Source organism: Topomyia yanbarensis, chromosome 2 (genome assembly GCF_030247195.1).
Source record: "Topomyia yanbarensis strain Yona2022 chromosome 2, ASM3024719v1, whole genome shotgun sequence".
In the NCBI taxonomy this organism is placed as follows: Eukaryota; Metazoa; Arthropoda; class Insecta; order Diptera; family Culicidae; genus Topomyia; species Topomyia yanbarensis.
This window is the reverse complement of record NC_080671.1, coordinates 307,755,059-307,780,996: the sequence shown is the minus strand read 5'-3', so window position 1 is coordinate 307,780,996 and position 25,938 is coordinate 307,755,059. Positions and strand designations below refer to the sequence as shown.

The window sequence follows — 25,938 nt, the reverse complement described above, 5'->3', positions numbered from 1 at the left end:
GGAGAACTCAATACCCAGCTGAAGAGCCCAAGCAGACAAATTGTCCAAGGTTTTTTGTAATGGTCCTTGCAAGTCGGCAGCTTTGGGCCCTGTAACAGAGACCACCCCGTCGCCTGTAAGTTGCCTTAGCGTGCATGAATTGGCAAGACAATCGTCAATGTCATTCACGTAAAAATTGCAGAGCAGGGGACTTAGACATGAGCCCTGGGGAAGATCCATGTAGCTAAATCGCGATGTTGTTGAATCGCCATGCGAAAAGTGCATGTGCTTTTCAGACAACAGGTTTAGCAAAAAGTTATTTAAAATTGATGAAAGACCATGCTGGTGCAGCTTCTCTGACAGAATGTTGATAGAAACTGAGTCAAAAGCCCCCTTAATAAGAATAATAATAAGAAGACTAATGCGATCTGCTCTTTGTTAGCATAGGCCATTTGGATTTCTGTAGAAAGGAACGCAAGGCAATCGTTCGCCCCTTTGCCTTTGCGGAAGCCAAATTGTGTATCTGACAGTAAGCCATTTGCTTTAATCCAATTGTCGAGGCGAAACAAGATCATTTTCTCGAACAACTTCCGAATACAGGACAGCATTGCAATCGGTCGATACGAGTTGTGGTCGGAGACTGGTTTTTGGATGGCGATGACCTTTACTTGCCTCCGGTCATGAGGGACAGTGTTACCCTCAAGAAACTTGTTAAATAAGTTCAACAGGCGCCTTTTTGCAGTGTCGGGCAGATTCTTCAGCAAGTTGAATTTGATTCTGTCTAACCCTGGGGCGTTATTGTTGCATGACAAGAGAGCAAGTGAGAACTCCACCATCGAAAACGATGTTTCGTTCGCGGTATCGTGAGGAGACGCGGCGCGGTACGTTTTCTGTACCGGGACAGAGTCCGGACATATCTTCTTGGCGAAAGCGAATATCCAACGGTTTGAATATTCCACGTTCTCGTTGGTACTGTTTCGGTTAAAAAACAATAATACGTCGAGCCGTACCCCAGTGAGTGCACATCGCTGTTTCTCTCGTTAATCCGTCGACGAACCGGCGCCAATAAGTGCGTTTTTTCGCTTTCATTAGACTCTTCTTTCGCCTTTCTAATGATGCGTACTGTTGATAGCTAGCGGGCAACCCATCTTTCCGGAAGGCCTTATATGCAGTGGAATTTCCGGGTACAGCTCTGAGCATTCTTTATCCCACCACGGGGTGGGAGACCGTCCATAGGTATTCGCGCCCGGTACTGGTTTAGTCTGATCTTGATTCGCACTGTCGAGAATCAAGCCAGCCAACAACCTGTACTCTTCCTCCGGAGGAAGCTCTTGAGTGGATTCGATTTTAACGGATATCGTGGTCGCGTAACTCTTTCAATCAATGTTCCGTGTGAGGTCATATGAGACATTGATTGTTTGTGATGGTCTTGAACCGTTAGCAATTGAAATTACGATAGGCAAATGATCGCTACCGTGGGGATCGGGGATCACCTTCCACATGCAATCTAACTGTAGCGATATTGAGCATAGCGATAAATCCAACGCGCTTGCGCGTGCTGGTGGCGTAGAAATCCGCATAATTTCTCCCGTGTTTAAGATGGTCATGTTGAAATTGTCGCAAAGATCTTGGATTAATATTGATCTATTATCATTATGAAGACAGCCCCATACCGTACCGTGCGAGTTAAAGTCTCACAGAACTAGCCGCGGTGCCGGTAAGAATTCCGTGACATTACAAAGCGTTCGGTGCCCTACCGAGGCTCTAGGAGGAATGTAGATTGAAGCAATGCAAAGGTCTTTACCTTTGATTAGAACTTGACAAGCGACAATTTCAATGCCTGGTGTCGAAGGGAGGTTAATTCGGTTGAAAGAATAGCACTTTTTGATCCCCAAAAGTACTCCTCCATAAGGGTTTTCTCGACCTATGGACGGTCTCCCACCCCGTGGTGGGATAAAGAATGCTCAGAGCTGTACGCGGAAAAGTCCACTGCATATAAGGCCTTCCGGGAAGATGGGTTACCCGCTAGCTATCAACAGTACGCATCATTAGAAAGGACGGATTATATTAAAGTCGTGGAAGTTGAGATTTATATCGGAAGTTAACCAGGCTTCACATAATGCGAAAGCATCACATTTTAAACTGTTTAGTAAAAATTTGAAGGAATCGATTTTCGGGAGGATACTTCTGCAATTCCACTGTAGGATAGTGATCGAATCAGTGACCTCGTTTGATGACTTAGCCATCGAAGGATACGATCGCTGCAAGGAGGGGCCATTTAGTAGTCAACTGTTTCAAAAATGTTTGCACCACAGGGAGAAAATTTATCAGAATGCTTTTAAGAGGATCAGTAACATTGAAAGCTGTGAAAATTAAGTCCACTATGTCAGAAAATTTCATTAGTCCGCTACTGGACTGAGTATCTGTTTGAAAAAAGGGAACACTTGGGGTTTTTGGTGTCCCTGGAAGTGGTGGATACTCCTTGTTAGAATTAAAATTTCCATGTCCTGGAGCAAATTGCTTCGGCTTTAGTGCATCACTTCCGTTGGATTTATTGATTGTAGTTGGCGTACTCTGAGGGGACGACACCTTGGCACCCTTACGAGGCAATCTAGGGAAGGCTAGATTTCTCCTCTTCCTGGATTCCCCTGGGTTAACCAAAGATGTTTTCTCTCGTGGGTCGTCAGATTCTTGCTCAACGCCAGCCAAAAGAGCAAAGAAATTTTCAGAAGGGACAGATGTCAAAGCATTCTTAAGAATTTCTGCATAAAAGCGCTTCGAGCGTTCCTTAAGGGAGCGCTTAATTTTATCCCCGCGCTGTTTGTACGCGGGGCATGCGGAAGGCCCCGCAGTAAATACACTTTTCAGTTTCTCTACCGCAAGCGTCATCCTCATGGTCTCCCTTGCATTTGCCGCACCTTTTCTTATTGCCACAGGTGGCAGTGTGGCCCAGCTGATTGCAATTGCCGCAGCTCATTACCCGCGATACAAACAGGCGAACAGGTAGACGAACCTTATCCAGGAGGACATAGTTGGGGAGGGAAAACCCGGAGAAAGTCACCCGAAGCGAGTTTGACAATGAATAAGTTGTCTTATTATTCTTAGTTTTTGCTGAATACAATTGCTTGCACTCCAGAATCTTCACATGTTGAAGTGAAGGGTCCTTAAAGCAATCAACTCCGTACTTCAACACGTCTTCGGACTTCAAACCCGGTTCGGCGACGACCCCATCGATCTCCACTGCCATACAAGGTACATACGCCTTAAATTGCTTTGTAAGACGCTCGCTGCTAGCAATCTGGTTTGCGTGGTCGAGGTCATTCACTAATATGCGTATCTTATTAGCTCTAACACGTGTTATCTCAACTGCGGCCGGGTAGTTAGCAGTCAGCTCCCGTGAGATCTCTAAAATATTAAGCGATTTCGTGATGGGCCGGAAATAGACCACCCAGAGTCCATTTGAACTGGGTGGGTATGTTTTAATGCGAGGAGGACTGGGGGAATCAGGGGAGGGAGTAATTTCGGGTTTATCCGGTAAATCCATGGGAATATCATTCCCATCCAACCTTGCTTCACCCTCGGCCATTTAGGCGCGAGGATAGCACGTGGTGTAAACGAGAGATGAAACTTTTATTCAGGGGAAAGGGATCTAAGAAGTAGAGACCGATCGGGGGAAAGGGAAATGCAAAAAAAAATAAAAGATACTTAGCTATTCTGGTATTCACTTCACCAGACTGGGCACCGGCGAACAAAGACTGCCTCAAATAATGGTTGACCTTCACTGACTATATATATTCTTGTTCACTTTACGCATGGCACTAGAAAACGAATTGCTTCGATCGAGAGCTCGGAGAGTTATGAATATGAAGTTAAGTGTCCTTAAGACAATTTAGCCAATAACTAATGGATAGTGCACTGTTATTGAGGAAAGACTTCAGATTTAAAAAAATGATCAATTTCACATAGACAAAGGAATATAACATAAGTTGAATAGCATTCCACCGATTAAATATGCAGGACTTTTTTCGATAGGATAAAATTCATTCGTGAATTAGGAGGACCAGTAAAATCATCGTAAAACTTGTTGTTTCCATTGTTAAATATAATTACATAAGAAGTTTTGATGACGTGACAAAGCAGTTTCGGTTTAAAACGTTTCGCCTTGTAGACTCCCAGAATTATTGTTTTCTCACACAAAGTGCACAGCGAGCGAAATGCACGAATGCAAAATTGAGCAAAATTAACATATCGGTCGGAAAAATTTCGATCGATTTTTATTCGATTTTGAAAAAGAAAAAAAACAATAATTTTAACAAATACAGTGAACTGAAATTTCCAGCTAAATTCGGATGAAGCCATCAATATAGGGCACTAACAGTCCATTAAAGTTTTGTGACATTTTAAATATAAATAAGTTATTTTGAATACATTTTAAATATAAACAAGTTATTTATTTCAAATTACAAGTCCATTGAAACTAGAGAACTGTAAATAGCCGGGCCTCTAGGACCCCTTGCCTTTTTGAGGGCTAAGCACGCTATTTCTTAAATACTCAAGAGAGTTAGCCCATTCTTCATGACAAATTATGCTCTCTTGGTTCAGGAATAGTTCAACTCAAATGATCCGCTTGGAGACATCTGCTTAAATCTGAATGGGCCTGACAGGACCGTGGTGTGGTCTTCTGCCGCCTTTGGTGGAGTCTCAGTTTTGCGATTCTCTGGTGTTCACTTTTGGCGTTCTTTTTGAGTTTGACTTTCAAACAATTTAGAATTTTCCTAAAAATGGCCCACTTATCCTGACTTCAGCGCCCCTTGTTGGCGGGGGCTAACCCAGCCAACTGCACGCGACGGGCCTGCTGACATACAGTCACTTTTTAAATAATATTCATTAAAGTACAACACAAAATTCGCAAAAACAATATCTTCCGGAGTTAGCTCTTACGTCGTGTTGTTGGTTCGATTTAACATAACAAATATCGCTAAAGGATTGTTAATGATGTCGTGTTTTTATCCACCGGAAGTGCGTACAATGGTACCTCACCATTTTAAGACCGTCATTATCATCCGCTAACCATAATCGAAGATCCTGCATCTAGAGGTGCCAGAAACAGTCGGTTAGTAACTGAGATATTTAGACCATAAATATTATAAACAATATGCGAAATCGGGTGTGTGTATTTTAATAACCAGAAACAGTCAATACTATACCCGAAAAAATATGGGACACTAAGCGTTTCCTTCAAGAAGAACTTCAATGGAGCCGCATGGTTGACGGATGCCATCCGGTGAATTTGTTAAAAAAAATTGCCAGAGCGCATTTTAAAAAATGTGAAAAAATAGACAACGTGCTTCAAAAACAATTGATTTATGCAAAAAAAATCTAACTTAGTATTTAAATTAATAGTGCAGAGAAAAAGAAGAAAAATGTCATAAGTTTTAAATATTTTTACACATGAAATCCAATGCACAAATTCTGCAAATTAATATTTAAAAGTGAACAACGTAGAAATAAGCGAGATGAATATGTGTTTAAATTTTTCGACTTATTGATGCAGACTCCAAACATGTTGTCTTTAGTAGAAGATAGTCTGTTCTAATATGTATGCATGAACAAATTCAACAACTCACATGCTGATCGTTTTTAATATTCGAGAGAGTTTTCAACTATGTAAACCTAACGGATCAAAAAACGTTCAAATTTCATTTCAAATTCAGCGAAAACTTAAAAGGGATTTTCCCTAACCCAATGATGATCTTCACAATGATGCTCGAATGCAAAAGATCGTTAGCCAACAATCTACCTGCCACAAGTGATGTGCTCAATTGCGCTGAAACGATTAACGACCGTGTGATCCCATCATTTTGAAAGATGAATTTCCCCAGAACCATCCCATTAATCATCCATCGATTAGCACAAAACGCGGGTCGCAAAACTGTATCTTACGGTCGGCTTCGTTTTGCTGCAGTAATCCATCACAGGTTGGTCGACAATCGTCAAGCGTATAGTTACTATATTCATAGCTGGGCGGACTCAAAAACTGGAGAAGTGGCAGGTCTTATTTCAGGAAAAAAAACTGACATCCTATGCAAATGTTCAAGCTCTAGCTTGATAGTTTCTTTGTTTACGTCGTGAGTAAGAGCTATATATGTACGTATAGTGAATCGAATTCGAAGCTGGTTTTATACTTTTGCGAATATCTCTCGGTATTACAGAAAAATATTATAATTTTTTTTTGTCTTCTAAAAAATAATTATTACCATAATCACAATACTTTCTCTGTATACATATATACCTACATACAATGAGAAAATGTCTCGTGACACCATGCTCGGTTAGCTCCGGCATTTAACATGTTCAATTAGTTCCGCTCAGTGTCTCCGCCTAACTATGAATATAGGAACTAGCGTGGTCACGTAGATGATAACTCAACACCGATACTGGCCTGATGCGAATTTACGATTCCGACTTCACGACAATATGATGGAAGGCCGATAACGATGAAATTATATGCCCAACCGAGCGAAACGTATTCATAAAGCAATCAATGTTGGATATATATTTACCTAGTGGATCCACCCTGAAAATCGGCGTTTCCGGATCCGCTCGTAGCACCAGTGGCGATGATGATAGCAGCAGAAATATCAGTATCCAATAAAACAAATGATGTTGAATCAATTTGATTTGTATTAATTCCATTACGGCGATTTTGGATTCCGCAGCACCGTTCCGTCGGATGCCGCACATCAACAATGACCTCTCTTCTCTACTCTCCTGCGTGATAAACTCCTTCAACTTTGACACTTTTTTCAACTGTTATTGTATTGTACGGATGCATACATGTTCACTACTACCATTCAATTACACCAGGCGCGAATGGAAATGCGCTGTCAACCAAATTAATTTCACGTGTCGGTGGGAAATTTCGGCATTACCATGGCACATTGTCAGTATTGTTGATCCTGGCACGGACGTGAAATTATCTCAGATTCGCCCGGGACTTTCACGCTTTACTGTGGTTGAATTTTATAATGATTAATTATCTCACTTTTTTACGCCCCGTTTAAAACTCAGTGCCGCTCACTTTATTACTATTAAATGAAAAATAAAGTTATTCTCTTTTTTGTTTGCAACGACCGAATTTTCGCCGCACAACTTTGCCGACCGTTGCGCGTCGTAAAAAACAATATGGCTCTATCATTATTGCAAGCCGCTCGTTATGGGAATGAATTCAGAAAATCATCTCCCAACGACATTTCCGCTAGAATAAACGCGTACGGGTAGAAATCGACGGTTGAGGTCTCCTGCAACGAGAACAAAAGAAAAAGGATATTATTACTATTAGCGTTCGATAAAAAACTTTTACGTAGAGTCTCCTTGTCTTCTAGCTGTCTTTAGCAAAGAATGCTCTCGTTGCGTGCAGTACTTTTGTTTAATGTCCAAGTAAAGTCGCGATTCCCTGCTTCTGTGTGCGTTAATCAAACATAAGTTGGAGCAATAAGTATCCCCTGTGCTAGAAATTGGCTAGAGATTTTTCTAGCTTGGTTGATGTAAAGTTGCTAAGTGGACTGTGCTCCCATATTCAGAGTTCATTAAAAGTTGTGAAAAAATAACTTGGGCGAAGTGATCATGGAACATGCTGTTGACGATGCAGTTGCTGACAAGTTCTAGAGTGGAATGCGAACTCGCTCACAGTACCATTGAAATTTATGCTTTTTTTATTTACGGTACACTTAGAACCTAAAAATACACCAGGCACATAAGATGTCCATACAGGGAACGGCTAAAGTAACAGATGCTAGAAATATGCATAAAAACTTTTCGAATACGGGACCCCGGGGTTAGTTGGCGGATGGGGCAAGATTGCGAAATCTCCTTTTCTCCGTTTCTATATGACATAAATCATTGCCTCTCGTTGTGTATCTCAAATAAATTGAAACACATTATCCAATGTATTTTCGGATTCTCCTCGTCAGTAACTAGCACCAACTGGGTGTCTAGTTAGACGATCTAAACTAGTATCCAAATTAGCACTAGTATCTAAACTAGTACCCAAATTAGCACTAGTTAGACACTAAAATCCAAAAAGTCACACGTCTTGCGTGAACACTAAACAATTATGTTTTCAAAACTGCGCAATATTTCAAAACTTGTAGGACCTACAAAGTTCGTATCTTCAGAAGATCTACTGATTATCTGACATACAATTGTCTAACCATCTTTCTATCTCATTCCATTAAAACTTTGATAACAGCGCTGTTGTAGCGACCGAATTCTGAATTAATATGATATGATCAAATGGATGCGCTAGATGCCATGCAACAACTTTGCCAAAGACACCATAGCTCCAGAACGAAAGATAACATAACAAGAGGCTTGTCCACTTCGAGTTATGCGTGCTTCCAGAGGAATACCTAGGTGGATTACCGAACTTGTTCGATTCAAAAAGTTATGTAGAAGAGCTTAGAATCTCAGACGCACGGACGGATCGGTGGCTCGCAAAGCACACAGAAATGCCCTTCGATCCTCTGAGCGAAGTGGTTGGAAAAGCCTCTGCACAAATGTCTCACGTCTCAACTAGACTAGCAGATTAAATAAGTTTCTTTCGAAATCGAAAGATTTTCATGTCAGTTTGATTAGAACTGCTAATGAGTACTCGGTTAATGAAGATGTAGCACTCAATTATCTTTTTGACACACACTTTCTAGGCTGTATGGAGCCATCACTTACCTGCAACAGGATACATTCCATTAGCGTGGAGGGAAATAACTGTCAAATTCATTCATAAAGGTGGCCACGTCACTTACGAGGAGCCAAAGAGCTTTAGACTGATCAGTCTAACCTCCTTCTTTCTCAAATCAGTGAAAGTTTAATCGACCACTACATTCGCAACATATGCAACATGCATATCAGCGGGGGAAGTTTACTACCACCCTGTTACAAAATGGTATCTACAACATTGAAAACAGTTTTTTCTTCAGAAGAGTAATTATATTTAGGAGTTTTTCTCGATATTGACGGTGCTTTTGACAACATGTCTTTCGAATCCATTTTGAAGCCACCTTCAGGTCACCTTCATTTGTCACGAACTGGATACACGCAATGCTTAGCAACCGACATCTGTACTCATCGTTAAAACAAGTAGAAATAACGAAACTGAGTGTCTGGGGATGTCCTCAAGGTGGTGTGCTGTCACCACTATTTGTTGAGGAAACTTAACGAGCTTGGGTTTCCGACATGTGGTTTCGCCGATGATTATCCTAAAATGATCACCGGTATTTGCATTAACACACTTTTTATATGATACCATAAGCCTTATGTGTTGTTGAGCAATGGTGTTTTCATGTTGGACTATCAGTTAATCCAAATAAAACATCAATGGTTCTTTTCACGCAACAAAGGATTACAACCGGTGCTCGTCCGTTGCAGTTCTTTGATTCTGAAATTATTGTCGCAGATCAAGTTAAGTACGTTGGGGTAATTCTCGACTCAAAACTTAACTGAACAGTTCACATCGATTTCAAAATCAAGAAAGCTTGCATGGCCTTCAACCAATGTAAACGGGAACTCAACCAAATGAAGCGCTAGGTTTGCTACAGCAATTTTTGCGAAGACACCATAACCCTATAACGAAAGATAATAATTAATTCCACTTTTTAATTTTCCGACCACAATGTACCGTGTTTCTGTTGATCCCTGGTTACTCGGTCAGCTTTCAATGTAGAGACAAGGCATTTTTGAAAAATATATATTAGATTGAAAAAAGTCATACTGTGAGCGGCACTCACCTTGAGGAACGACTGTTTGGGCCGAAACGTCAACGTACAATGCATTCCGACTAAAACAGAATTATATCGAGCTAACCAATATGTGAGCTACAACATAACATTTACTGATGCCGAATCAATAGAGTACTTTTCCTTAAAACCTCGGAAAACGAACGAAAAAACTTTCCAAAAGATACAATGTGGGGTTAGCCCCTTGTGGACGCCAGCTAGTACTGGAGTTACTTCCACACTCAACTTTGACTGCTAAGAGCGGAAAATCTGAAAATTATTTTCAAATTTCTCAAATAACAGTATACGTACACACCAAAAAAATCTGAATTTTATCGTTGACGTAATTGCAAACATGACACAATTCAACAAACCGTAATTTACGAAATGACGTAACATTACCGTGTTCCGTTTAATTTTACATGGAACATATACTTTACATGCGCAATGACATAAATTTGCACTTCCTTCCATTCAGAACAAACGCTGTATGTGGAGTAAAATTACATGATTTACGAAATTAAACGTCATGTAAAATTAAAGTCAAACGTAAAACTAAGTCATTTTTGATGCTTGTATATGTCAGGGTCAGGAGACGTAAATTTACACTATTTTTTCTAGGTGTGTAGATCACTTAGAACTATTAAAAAATGCAAAAATGTAAATTTTAGGAAAAAACGTGTTTAATCCACCTAACAGTGTGATGAGACATTTCTTATAACTCTTATCACTCTCTTCGGATATTATATCGTTTGAGAGCATTTAGAACTTGATGCTTCGCGATGTTTTTGATAACACATACTACATGGGATAGTGGCAGGACTCAGAGAACCGCTCAAATCAGCATAGGACAACATCAGTGCTAGAAATCTCAAACCAAATCAATGGGAAAGCGAAAAAATGGCCCATAAAATAGACATACCAACGAATTATTGTTAACGCTCTGTTAATAAAATATCTGTATTGTGGTGGTTTTTTTTTTGAATCGATTTGAAGTTTATACTTTACTCAAATTTCCAACGCGACTGAGAACTAAGAAATCAACGCTTTTTCTTGAAAAGGGCGATACTAGCAGTGATACCATTCAAAGAAAATCAACAGTGAATATTTCCAGACTTGGTTTTATTTCCTATTTAAGAACTATTGTGTTTTTTGACATCCTAGATTGCATGATTCAGTGATCGAAACCCAAAACTTCATAAAGTATTTGAAATTATTAAATTAAAATTTGTTTTTGCTATTGAAATTGACAAAATGATAGTATCGGCCCTTTGGCGATTGTTTACTTTTTCGGTCCCATCTATCAGCATTGAAGTATCGCCCTTACGTTTTTTTACAATAACTACCGTTTTACACCACCGATTTCGTCCGGGTTTTTTTCAATAGAGATCATTGTTAATATTTTCAGCTGGTATCAGTTTGATAATCCTAAAATATACGAAAATAACAGTTTCGCCTCTAAACTGCTAGCAAAAAAAGTATCGCCCTGTTTGTTTGCATGGAGCGTGGAGGGCGAAACTTTAAATAAACAAACAAAAATACAGTATCGCCCGTTGTTTTTTTTTTTGCTGTAGTTTAAGAAAGCAATATCGTAGAATCAAAATTTTTAGGTTAATTTGTTACGTTTCAAAGCCCTCATTCGCATGTAAGAAAAAAGCCCTATGTTTACATTTGTAAGTATTGCCCTTTTCACAAAAAAGCGTTGAAATGAAATCGCAGCTCCTGATATCACGCTATCTCTGAAGTGCATGCGTGCATAGTTTCAAATTTTACTTCGACATCGACTTTTTCTAAAGGTGACTTCCCAGTAGTATTCTTGATTTGAATTATTATCGCTAATCCTAATGCCAAAGAACAAATAAAAACCTCACGAAAACGAACCGTTTGGGAAAATCATCATCATTACTGGAACTTTCATTTTCATGAAACTTTTCGATAACCTTCCGTCACTTGCGTTAATGCACTGGGTGCACAGTAGGGTGACAGGAAAAAAATGACCCCTATCGGCCCACCTCTGCGTCGATTCCTAGTCCCACCAGAAGTACTTGCTCCAAATTTGAAGCAAATCGGACAAGTCTAACTACCGGACCAACGGGCCTGAAATTTGTATGAGAATTTTCAACAATTTACATGGAGAAAACCCACCAGCACGCATTTTCGCCGCTAGGTGGCACTGTATGCATCGTATTATCACTGTAAGTGAAAATAAGAAGGATAATTGAATTGTCTACAACTTCGTCGAAGACTGCAAGTAAATCCGACTTTATTAAAAGAAGTTATTAAACTTTTAACGAAGTGATGTCTGAGTCAGTTGTGCATGGGGCCTAATAGTGCATGGTTGTGTATCAGTACTCGATTCACACGAACTAAACATTTTTGTGAAATAATCGTTAGGTTTAGCTCAATGGTATGTTCAGAAGAATTATAGTAAATAATACGAGTCATGCTTTGATTAGAAAATTTTAGTTCCACCTGTTACCGCATAGAGGGCGCCAACACTAACTTTTCAACGGAGAGAGATAGAAATTTGGTGTCTTCTACAAAGTTATAGAACAGGCATTTTTCAGTATTTCTACTGAACATCTTGATACTCTATCTCTCTTCTATGAAAAGTTAATAGTGGCGCCCTCTATGCGGTCACAGGTGGAACTAAAATTTTATAACCAAAACATAACTCGTATTATTTACTATAATTCTTGTAAACATACTATTCGGCTAAATCTAACCATTATTTCACAAAAATATATAGTTCGCGGGAGTCGAGTACTGATACACAACCATGCACTGCTAGGCCCCATGCAAAACTGACTCAGACATCACTTCGTTAAAAGTTTAATAACTTCTTTTAACATAGCCGGATTTACTAGCAGTCTGCGACAAAGTTGTAGATAATTAAAATATCTTTCTTATTTTCACTTACAGTGATAATACGTTGTATACAGTGCCACCTAGCGGCGAAAATACGAGCTAGTGAGTTTTCTCCATGTAAATTGTTGAAAAATCCAATGTAAATTTCAGGCACGTTGGTCCGGTAGTTAGACTTGTCCGATTTGCTTCAAATTTGGTACAAGTACTCCTGGTGGGACTAGGAATCTACTCAGGGGTGGGCCGATTGAGTTTTCAAAAATTCATCATTTTTCTGGGCAGTCTAAAGTGCTCTAAAAATCTAGCGAAATCGTCTTAGGGCACCAGCGGGTCTGTAAAGAATACTAAAAATTAATTTCTATTCCATAATTTTCAGTTCAGCAATTCGAGAGTTCGTGCTCACCGCAAATCATGAAAAATAGACTACGTTGTGAAGCGATGATCACTATTTATTAAAAAATCACGGTTAAATAAAAAATAAAACTATTAAAAAATTTCAAATAGTTTATAATTTTCACAAACCTATTAGGCAAAATTGTGTAATAAGCTTTCGTAATATTGTGTAGGAAAAAAGCTGAAAATTTGAAAATAAATCTGAGAATTATGATTGATTACAGAACTCTGGAATTTTCTATTGGAAGGTTTTCAGGCAGGAATTTGATATTGATGCTATTAGACAACTGTGAAATCAAGACCAATAGATCAGTTACATATCAGGACCCCATTCCGACAATTTATCAAAAGTCCTCATGACGTTTACAACAACAGGTTATCAATCTACGGATCAGATAATTGTTATTGTAGTATTGAATTAAATCAGTCTGCATCAATAAATTTTCAACTTCAATCCAATATTTTTTTTGGTTTGGGGGGGGGGGGTGTTGTATGGTGTTAAACCTCAAAACCTTCTCTTGGCTACGCCGTTGCTTGGAGTTATTTATTTCGCTTTTCATTTTCCGATATGTTTCAGATCGATCCGATTATTATAAGTTAGAAAAATTGCAGTCAGAAGGTTCGCATAAATGAACATTTTTGTACTGATAAGTTATCAAGTTCCATCTAGACAACTTGGAAGTGTTCGGTGATTATTTCTAGCGGTTGTAGATAGTAAAATGAAATACAAAATTCGTTTTATCGAAATAATGTTTAGCTTATTTCAATGGATTATTACTATATTGAACAATAAATAGGCGACAAAGAGTAATCAACAAACAACAAGCCATAACTTTTAAAGTATTCAAAATAGATATTTGAAGTCTTCAGTAAAGTTATTCGCAAAAGTAAGAGCTACAAATTTGCTGAAGGCATCATTTCGATATAATCACTTCCAAGAAAATTTGTGAAAATATCTCACTCATAGGGGGATTAATCAGCAAAAGCACAATACCAAGAGAAAGGGCATATTACCTCCATTAAATTCTCCGAAGATACTATTGACCTAAAATAAGCCGTTTTGGCGTTAATAATAGATTACATGTTTTTGGTCATATTTCTGGCAATGGGAAATGATAAAAATCTCGCATTTAATGTTAAATATCTCTTTTGATAATAGTCCGATTTCAACAGTCTATAGCTTGTTCGAAAGGTATTCGTTAAAGCTGTCTAAAAACATATAAATTGTTAATCTATATTGTCGATTTCGGCAGATAATTTAAAAAAACTGCAAAAAACGCCATTTTTACGCATTCAAATATTCATATCTTGGAAACTAAACATCAGAATCAAAAACAAATTAATAGCGTTCATACTGTTTTTTAGTTCTTTCATTTAAAATTGGTTTGGATAAGATCGGTTCAGCCATTGCTGAGAAACACGAATGAGAATTAGTCCGTTACATACACACACACAGACACACACACACACAGACATTGTCCCAAATCGTCGAGCTGAGTCGATTGGTATATAAGACTCGGCCCTCCGGGCCTCGGAAAAAATCTTGAAAGTTTGAGCGAATTCTATACATTTCTTTTATAAGAAATGTAAAAAACATTACATATTTCCCTCTTTATTCAAGATTTCGGTATTTTTCCATCATGCAAGCCACAACTTGGCTGTATCTTGTAGCCAGCTTGACTTTTGATTCAAAAATCGGCATCGCATCTTCTATAGAAAAACTACTCGAATCAATCGTAATAGTTATCCACAAAATGTCAATATTAACATGCGCAGTAGTTTCGAAAATATTATTCATTTTAAAAATTCTTATCATGGAATACAAGTGTTGTATTGTATGTATTGAACGTCGGATAAGTTGGCATATCGTCTCTGTTGTGCTATCTTATGACAAACGCCATTTTGGGGTAAACTGAGTTGGATATGCCACATTACTTGTCTGAAAAATCTCTACAAAGTGGCGGTTTCAGAATTTTGAAATTCTGCTTGGTTACGTAGATATAGCGAGAAACATGATGAGAAATTATGAGTTTTTTACTTCAAATCACTGTATCTAACGATTTGCTCAAGTTATATTGAAGTTTCAGATGTTTTTATGTGTAAAAATGTCTGAGGAACACAATGGCATAAAAATTTTCAAAAGAAAAATACACGAGTTGTGAGAAAAACACAGTTTAAGTTTTAAACTGGAAATGTAGCATATTTGGCAACACTGTAACCGCAAATAACTATTTTTTCTAGATTCCCTGACTCATTTCCTTCAAAATGCATCCGACCAATTTTTTATAGACCAAATAAAACCAAAGATATGAATAAAAATTAATGATTTTTTTTTCTATGGAAAATTTTCCATGCGCGATTATGACACGTCATACAAATTTTGTCATCAATGCACGTCTATGACACGTGTGAGTGCGACTTTTGTTTACATTCATAGTAAAAACTCGCAACATAGTCAACCGATCTTCGTAATATTTGAGAGATTAATACAGAATAGATAGAAGCACCAATTGTCTTCTTTGGATTGTTTATACCATTAATAAGTTTCAAGATATTCAGTCTCAAACTTTAAAAATCGTTTTTCTCGAAATGTGCTAAATGGCGCTTGTCATAAGATAGCACAACAGCGACGATATAATCTCTAGCAAAAGATGTATAACACTTCATTTCGCTTGTATAGACCAATACCCACATTTCGAATACGAATTTTGACGATTAAAAATATTTGGAATTACTTATAAAACATTTGAATAAATCGCTCAAAAACTATAACAAACCGAACAGATGTGTGTTAATCCGAAAGTATCGTGCATGAAACTAACATAAACAAAACGTTTCAATTTCGAGAGCCAATTTCGGTTGCCAACTCATACTACTCGGGAGTATAATTTACGCAATTACTCTGTCAACTGTCAGATTTGCTGACAGGCTGCACACAGCACCGTCGGCTATGAATTCTGTCATGTCCACAGCCTGTCCGAGCTCCCGGGGCGTAAAATTCAGTCCTAGGTTGGTTATAAAAAAATGATTGGCAGTTTAGCGAAGCGAAAGCGGAACGCAGCACAGCCAAAGGCTCCGTTTAACTACCCATTGCTTCAACACTAATGGGGATGTCACCTGTAATGCAAGCCCGCCAAACCGCGAGTATCGGCATTCAGATCGAGCTTCTCGACGTGGAAGCAATTTCAACTTCAGCCTAGCCTACAGTTCGTGATGAATTATAAGAACGTAATTAAATCATAATTTTATTAGTTGAGCCGTACTTACCGAGCTGGAAAACTCAAAATACACCATTACAAGCCAGGTTCTTTTTTTCTCACCGGAGGGCAATAGTCTGGGAGTGCCAGGGTTGGTAATAAACAGCACAGCCGCGAACCGTGACTTGCGAATAATCAAATACATTACCCCTAGCAGCAGCGCTTCAAACACGTTAGTCTACATCAGGACAGGTGAGAACGAATTGGTTTTGAGCGCGTTTTGCGGAGATTGTGGTGCACAGTAGTGCAATTTTAAGAGTTATACACATTGCTTTTGAAGCTATAGAATAATTCCGACTAGTCACTAATTGGTGTGTAAGTTACGGTGGTTGATGAAAATATAAAATCGGAACAGAAATTTTTTGAGACTGATTTCGAAATAACTATTTCGTCGTCAAGGAAATTGCTGAATCAAACGTATATAAGAGGTTCGAAATGGTGGCCAAATGTTTTCCGAGCAAAGCATCATCATGATAGGGGGTGATTTCTACAAACTTGCTGTAAGCCGTTCCAAACAATTTAATGAACCAGAAATTATCAATAAGTAAATTTAGAACATATATCATGACTAAATACTTGTCGAACAAGATCGTGTGGTTGAATTTATGTTTATTGTCTATTTCGATTCAGGTTGCTCTTCAGTGAATATATATTTTTATTGAAACGAATCAAAATCGGTTAGAAATTCTAAAAATATTTGTTTTTAAGAAAATTCTGGTGAAAAAAATTCATTGTAGCAGTTGATCAAAAATGGGTTATTCGCAGCATGTCTGCATAAATTCGAACCATCTATATTTAAACAAAATCGATAAACGATTATAAAATGCAAGCTGGCCAGCATCACATCACCCTGAATGTTTACAGCTTGTAAATTACTACCACGAGAGATGTTCCAAATTACGTCCCAATAGACTAATTTATTATGAGTCTTCGTTCTACCAGGAAGTGCACCATTCGCACTCAGCCTGCAGAAGAGGGTAGAATAAAATTAGGATCTTGATGGTACATGCGGAAACATTGAGGCTGCTGCCTTGCCGGATGAAAAATTGAACGCGTGTTCAACGATGTGACATATACATAAGTTAACACACAATGTGGCAAAGCGTTGTTTCAATGTAATACGGTAGACGTTCCCTAATTCAACTTATTCCGTTATTTCGCCGACGGAGGATTGAACAACTCATTCGAATTCGAAAAGTATGGGTATAATGATAAATCCTTTCAAGCGTGAATAAATGAAGTTTTCGATGCCTTGGTTGACCGTTTGATTGTATTTTAGCAATATATGTCGAAGGGTTGTTATTGGTGTTCATTGTAGACTTTTCTGAGCGTGTTAGGCGCAACATTACCCGTAGATCGCCGTGTGATGGAACTGGCACGTATGGGACTGATCAGGGTAGGTGTACAGCGTTGTTTGAGTATAGGAAACGCTTTCTCCTCATTGATGTTCAATAGTCAGACAGAATAGAATAGTTTGGATCATCATTTCATCACACGCATTCTATTAAAAATGACAAAGTTTTGCCATGTATCCTTCTCGGCGGATTCCATTCCATATTTTGACATAAACCTTTGAATGTTGTCTGAATTGGGCGCTCTGCTAAATTGTATAGACGCATCTCGAATTTATTTTCTACCATACATATGGTGTTTTCAGTTTTATCGTTGTCATGTTCAACGTCGTGTTGCATGTCGTTCTTCGCAGTGAAGCTTTCGCCTCTGCTATTCTTCTAAAATTAGACGAATAGTGGAGCTGTATGTAGGGCTCTTTCGCAAACTCAAGCTCCATTTTCACTTTTATAATTGTTCCACCCGAGCATTATAGGTCGAATGCGAGTTTGTCATTCGCAGTAGTACTATACTGTAGTAGTGGAATTTACATTTCTTGTGACCAGGAGCGGATCCAGAAAAAATTTCGGGAGGGGTCCGAAATTTCGATTTTAAAATGAACATTGTACAATTCGTAATACGAAATAAGCTTACTCAAAGAACATCAGTTTTGTTGGTCTACTTTTGTTTATAACGATTTTGTGTTTGAAACTAATATAAAATTAAAACTAATGTAATTTTTTTAGGAGCGTGTCAATGCAAAAATACATAGAAAGAAAAACCGGAACGGTGACAATTCACTGAACACACTGAGGAAATACATGAATGGTTGACGTCCAAAAGGGGCTAACTCACAATTTACACGTCCTTTCATTGGCTTTCGTTTTAGAGTTATGGTGTCTTTGGCAAAGTTGTTGTGTGATATCTAGCGCTTTATTTGATCATTTCATATTAGTTCGGAATTCAGTCGCTAGGGCGGCGCTGTTATCAACGTTTTAATGGAACAAGATTGAAATATGGTGTATACGGCAAAGTTGTATGTTCGATATTTTTAAATATATTTTCTGAAGATACCAATTTTGTAGGTCCTACATGTTTTGAAATATGGAACATTTTTTAAAACATAATCTGTAAATAAATAATTTAACTAAAACCCTCTCTATCTCGAAACATACAGGACCTACAAAGTTTGCATCTTCAGAAGATATGTTGAAAATGATAAGACCTTGAACTTTTTTATGACACCATATTTCTATCCAGCTTCATTAAAAAGTTGATAACTGCGCCGCCCTAGCGACTGAATTTCGAACTAGTGTGAGTCAACCAAATAAAGCGCTAAGTGCCATACAGCAACTCTTCCGAAGACTCCATAACTCTATAACGAAAGATGATAATTGATTCCACGTTTTTTTAACTTTCCGACCATAATGTACCGTTTTTCTCTTAATTATTTATTGCATTTATTATTTTATACATTTGTGCAAGAAATAGGTATATATTAGATAGAAAATAGCCGTACATAGCAAGTGTATGAGCGGCCCTTACCTTCAGAAACAATTATTTGGGCCGAAACGTCAAAGTACAATGCAATCCAACTAAGAACAGTATTAAAGCGGATTCACCGATATGCGAGCTATAAAACAAAATTTCTTGATTTCAAACCGATTGACTACTTTTTCTTAAAACTTCGGAAAACAAACGAGAAAAATTGAATTTTCATAAGACTCAATGTAGGGTTAGCCCCTTTTGGACGTCAGCTAGTACTGTTACCTCCATGGTCAACTTTGACTGCTAATAGCAAAAAATCTAAAAACTATTTTCAAAATTATTAAATGGCAGTACATGTGGATTACTTAGGATCTATCAAAACATGCAAAATAGTTGATTTCGGAAAAATGTGGGTTAGCCCCTTTTGAACGCCAGCCATTCATATGTCCTCAAGCAAGTATCGAATCTGCGACTTTGGTGGTGAATAGAGCTACGGGGAAACATAGTGAAGTCTGCCCTCAAAGCCTATCAGCAGATAATAACGGTCGTTGATGGAATTTTGCGAATTTTTCTTGTTTTGACGTGAGGCAAATGGAACGCGAACATTGATAATAATACCTTAAGCCTGAACGTGGTCCACTGGAGCTAAACATAGATAACGAGTTAGATCTGGGAAGGAGCGGTGACTATTTGCTTATAAAAGGCATTGGGGATAATGTTTGGGAATCTGTGATGACATCATCACAGTTCCTCTATGGCGGAGTGGTTAACGCACCTTACTAAACACTGAGAGATTGCAGCTCGATTCCTGCTTGAAGACATATCTTTTCTTAGAGTGTCCAATAGAAGCAGTGATAGAATATATTCGTAAATCGCTAGAAGTTAGATTCGTACAGAAAATTTTCATAAAATATACGAATTTATCGTATATATAATGAATCGTTCGTAGTTCTACTGTAACACTTTTATTTTTCATAACGAGTTTTTCGTGAAAACCACTAAAGGAGTTTCGTTGGCTTATTACGAAACGGCCTCATTAGGCAAACGAATTCTTCGCTGCTATATACGAAAGTCTTTATAATATTTACAAGCAACATTCGTCAAACCGTTAACGTCAACAGAGCTTCAATAGAGGTAGAATATGGAGTCATTGTTGCTATACGTCAGATAATTGTTGATCATCACGACGGTTTCGGTCTGACTATATAGTAGCCGTATCCGTAGATTTCCTGAACCTCTTTCAGTTGATCTAGAATCCGGAGCAGTACGGACTCAGTTGAGCCATCGCGAACTGCTCGTTGGTTTTGTATGAATAAGTTTGAGTTTTTCTCTGCAGGAGCAATGTCAAAATAATATTCTATTTAATACGAAAAATTCTCTTAGATGAACGAAATGAATTCGTGCGACCAACGAATTGTTCGTAATATACACAAACGTTTATTAAAAGAAACAAAACATTTCGTTTCATTCACGAAAAATAATGTCGTTTTCAACGACGACATTCGTGCAATGTACACTATATAAGTAAAATTTACGAAAACTTTCGTTCTTCAAGCGGTCATTCCTTCATACCACAATAAAATCGATTTTGCCAGATCTGTTTCCTTAATTAAAAATAATCGGTGTTGTTAAACAAAGATTCCAAAAGATCGAATGAAAAAATAAGAGGTTAATAAATAAGATAACTTCTCCTAGATGAACGAAATGAATTCGTGCGACCAACGAAATCGTTCGTAATATACACACACGTTTATTAAAATAAATAAAACATTTCGTTTCATTTATCAACGATAACATTCGTGCAGTGTACATTAAATGTGTAAAATTTACGAAAGCTTTCGTTCAGCAAGCGGCTATTCCTGTTCATGAAATGAACGAAACCTACTATTTACAATGCACGAAAATAATTCGTTGCAGAAAACGACGAATGAATTCGTGCATTGCATGATCGATTTAATTATATTTACGAATTTATATTATCAGTGAGGTGGATTGTCACCGTTCCGGTTTGTCTTTCTCTATCTATTTTCCATTGGACACGTTCCTAAAAACCTTGAGAAAAAACATTACTCACGTCAAAACAAGGAATATACTGCCCATAAACGCAAGTCAGACCCATTTTCTATGGGGTATCCTATCTACACGGAACTGACTTGCCATTATAGGCAGTACATGTAATATAAATTTTTTCAACATGTAAAAAAAATCGGAAGGGGTCCGCACCCCACCCCTGGATCTACTACTCATTCGTTCCACTTTACTGAAGAGGAGCAATGAGATTTTGTCGTTTCTAATGGATATAAGAAACAATGCGGCGTATGATTATTTCGTTTAATTTGGAGCGGAGCGTTTTTTAGCTTTTAGTTTGCTATGAAAAACCAATCTAAATGATCGAAAGCTTAAAAAAAGAAAACATAAATTATACGTAACAGATAGTAGAGTTATTAGAACGAGGACTAAAGATGAAAAGTACAGCTGTATCACTTGAAACGTATACCTAAACAGAGATGTAAAATAAAAAAAACAAAAAAAATACTTTTTAAAAACTTTTGTTAAAAATTTTAGTTAAAAAAGGCTTCTGGTTTGAGCAATCAACAGGTTTTGAGCCATACTACTTAACTCCGAACAACGGGGGGGGGGGACGTGAAAATTGAGCCAATTCCTTCTGAGTCTCATAAACGACAAATTTTATGGAAAATTTTGATTATTTCATCCATGAAATACCGTCAATAGCTTTAACAAAATAGACATTTTACTGCACTACAAGCAATGAATTATGCTGAATTCGGTACCATCCACATATTGTATACAAGACTTGCACATAGCGGTACATAATGCAGGGTATTGGAACCGTTTTGAAATTCAATAATCGAAATGAAATATTTAAAATATTCTTGATAATTCTAACAATATGGATATTTTTGAAACGAGGTTGACAAGTAGATGATGAAAATGAATATTTGGATCCTTTTTGAAATCCAAGATGGCGAATTCCGGTTGGGCAATATTTTCGACAACCATAACAATGCGGTATTTTGGGAACGGACTGGACAACCAGTTGATGAAAATAGGCGTTTGAACACATTTAGAAATGCAAGATGGTGACTTCTGGTCGAACAGAATTCTTGATATTTCTAACAGTGGGTGTTTTGGGAACGGGACTGGAGAATGGATGATGGAAATGGTAGTTTGGTGCCATTTTTGAATCCCAGGTTTCAACTTCCAGTTGAACCAAATTTTGTATAACCGTAACCATACGAGTATTTTTAAAATGGGCTTGACGAGTAGATGACTGAAATTGGTGAGTGACACCATTATGAAGGCCAATATTGCAACTTCCGGTTGGGCAAATTTTCTATAAACATGTCATCAACAATCACTATATCTATATCTAGTTTATGATCATCCCATTCTGAAAATTTTCGTAATCGAGAATTCGCCATTTTAGATTTCAAAATAGTTTCAGGCGTCAATTTTCATCATGTACTCATCAACCCCATTCCGAAAATACCCATATTGTTGAGGTTATAGAGAATTTGCCTAAACCGGTAGTTGTTATCCTAGATTCCAAAATAGCTTTAGACATCGATTTTCGTCATGTACACATCAACCTCATTCCGAAATATCCATATTGTTGAAGTTACTGAGATTTTTTTTTCTAAGCCGGACTGATTTCAAAATGGCTTCAGACATCGATTTCCGTCACGTACTCATCAACCCCATTTCGAAAATATCATTATTGATGAGGTTATAGAGAATTTATCTAAACCGGAAGTTCTGTATTTCAAAATGGCTTCAGATATCGATTTCCGGTATGCACTTGTCAATCCAATTCAGAAAATACCCAACTGTTATTGGTAACAGTTAGCTAAAAATATGTTAAATTGTGTACGTACTCAAATTTTTTTTCAAATTTGGTTCGTAAAAAAAGAATTCGTCATTTCAAATTTAGGTTGTAAACAAAGTTACGTAAATCGAATGTTACGTAAAAAGTTATCGTAAATAGAGGTTTAGTGCACTCGCGCTCTTTGGCATTTTGTCGAGCTGGTCCTTTATCCGTAACGTTAGCATCTATAATTCTCAATCAACAGACTTCAAGATTTTTAGGAACGTGTCCAATGGAAAATAAACAGAGAGAGAATGGCCGAAACGGTGACAAATCACCTTTTATTGGACATATTAAGAAAATATAAAGAAAATGAACCAATATTTTGTGCCACAAGTTCGCATTATCCCTTAAGACATTTTCAAAAAGTATTTATACTGAATAATATGACGACAATTTTCAAACTAGATTAATCGGGTCGTTTTTCTATGCAGATCATGTTATGTTTGGTAAAAAGTTTAAAAAGTTGTTGAGTTTACTTAAGCTGAATTATATTTCAACGCGAACGCCGGAGTAATATGCAGAATAAGGGAGTAGACACCCTACACACTTATCGCGTACTGAGAATTTGAGACAAACTGTTCTCAACTTTATGGAGAATGTTTTATGGCTTTATTAAGACGTGCTTGTGATATCAAAAGATTTATATGCGAATGTAAATATGAAACATACAGCTGACGTTTCCATTCGTTTTATTTTTCTGTTTATGGTAAATTTTTTTCATTGTGTAATTCACACCTTATACATGTGCTATATAATGTGGTATTGGGAGTTTTGAAAAATCGATAGCTCATTATGCATTCGCTCTATGTGAACTGTATAATTATAATAGATATTTTTCGAATGTTATAAACTTATTTTGAAGCCATATAAAATGTATTTCATTCCAGCCAAATCAGCAGGGGCCCAAAAGTGCAAAAAGGGGGATTTTTTGAATGCGCTGAAACTGTTGGTTTTGTGAATATGATGTCCTTGAAGAAGTACCTTAGAATAAAACGCCTCTTTTTTGACACATCGAATTGATGATTAATTTTACAAATAGTTAGTTACGAAACTTATTTTCTTCAATAATTCAGATAGAAAAATATTCTAAATTATGGAGAAGTCAACAGCAGACATTTCTTTTCGAACACGTAAACTTTTGGCCACTCTGGTTTTCGACATACGGAGCGTTATTTGAGCGACCAAAAATACAAGTTGCAAGGACAGAACATGCTTCCTAAAATCCGCTTTAAGGGTGGGGTAAGGGTTTCAGCGCGAAAAAAATCACTTCTTTTGCGATTTTTTTTAAAACTTTGCATGAAGCGAATTGATTTTTTTACATTATAGTATGTCATTTAAATAACATGCTGTAATTTTTCTATGCAAAAATATCGACAAACGACTTGGTGACGGAGCTCTTTGTAGAACGTCTCCGGAAAAACATGATTTGCGGTGTTACCTGCCATTCCAAAACTACTGAACCGATTTCTTTTAAACTTTACATACACATTCTATGTAAAAAATAACTAACCCCTACGTCGAGTTTTTGAGATAAATTTTCAATTAAGGAGTTTTTTTACTCGTTATATAAAAATTCTCATTTTCACGAAAAATTCCGCCTTTTAATAAATAAACACACCGTAAATGAAAAATTATTCCAAAAACTCAACGTAGGAGTTTTTTAAACAAAGAATGTGTATGCAAAGTTTGAAAGCAATTGATTAAGTAGTTTTGAATAGCAGGTAACACTGCAAATCATGTTTTTTTTCAGAGACGTTCTACAAAAAGCTTTGTCACCGAGCCGTTTGTCGATATTTTTGCATAGAAAAATTCAGCGTGTTATTGAAATGATACAATATAATGTACAAAAGATTTGATAAATTTGCTTCACGCAAAGTTTAAACAAAAATCTCTCAGAAAAGAGTTTTGTTTTCACGCTAAAACCTTTACAACCCCCCCCCCCCCCTCCCCCTAAAATAAAATAGATCAGTCCGGCTTGAATCTTCGTTCGATCCGGTCAAGAAGTTCTTCAACAGCAACAGTCCGAGAACAATCTATGACAAAAAGGCGAAAGAAAAATGGTCGAGTGAACAAAAGTTCGCAAAGTCTAAAGGTCGAATAAATGGAAGATCGCAACTAAGATTTTAGCTATTTTCAAACATTTAAAAAAGTACTTTCTAAACTACCATAAATTAAATGGTTGACAAAATAGTATTTTCATATATAGAGCACAAAGTTTTAACTCAATAAATTAATTTGTATTCAAATTGGAATTAAGACTTAACTTTCCTTCCTCCCATAATTTCCCCATGCATATAGGGATTTCCATTGAACATGGGACAATTATGCATATAATGGCACACACCAAAAAAATCTGAATGTTATCGTTGACGTAATTGCAAACATGACACAATTCAACAAACCGTAATTTACGAAATGACCGAACATTACCGTGTTCCATTTAATTTTACATGGAACATATACTTTACATGCGCAATGACATAAAATTACGCTTCCTACCATTCAGAACAAACGCTGTATGTGGAGTAAAATTACATGATTTACGAAATTAAACGTCATGTAAAATTAAAATCAAACGTAAAAGTAAATCATTTTTAATGCTCGTATATGTCATGGTCAGGAGACGTAAATTTACACTATTTTTTCTAGGTGTGCAGTTTAAAAAAAGAATAGTTTTTAAAATAGGGTTAATATGTATGTTTGACTCTATGGTGAGCAAAGTATCCAGAAAGTAGCTCAAGCTGGAAGGGTACGGTGGGCGGGTCATGTTGTGAGGATGCTGGACAACAACCCCACCAAGTTGGTTTTCACCTCCAACCCGGCAGGTACAATCCCAAGTAGCACGCTTTGTTACTGTATAGTATTTGTAACTCTCTTGGTAACAACTATGTTATGGAAAAAGCGCACTTTGTTTGTATGTTGTGCAACATGTTCCTAATTGCTGCAAAATAATGGAAACAATAGC

General features: G+C 37.3%; 1 protein-coding gene across 3 annotated transcripts in view; it reads right to left on the bottom strand.

Moving 5' to 3' along the window:
* The window catches only part of LOC131683510 (protein eva-1 homolog C), a 459,719-nt gene that overhangs the window by 318,016 nt on the left and 115,765 nt on the right, over positions 1–25,938 (bottom strand). For all 3 annotated transcript variants that reach the window (XM_058965544.1, XM_058965542.1, XM_058965545.1), the window contains exon 2: positions 6,543–7,280. In XM_058965544.1, coding sequence (XP_058821527.1) covers positions 6,543–6,723 — 181 coding nt within the window. In that variant the 5' untranslated portion in view covers positions 6,724–7,280. The remainder of the gene's footprint in view (positions 1–6,542; positions 7,281–25,938) is intronic.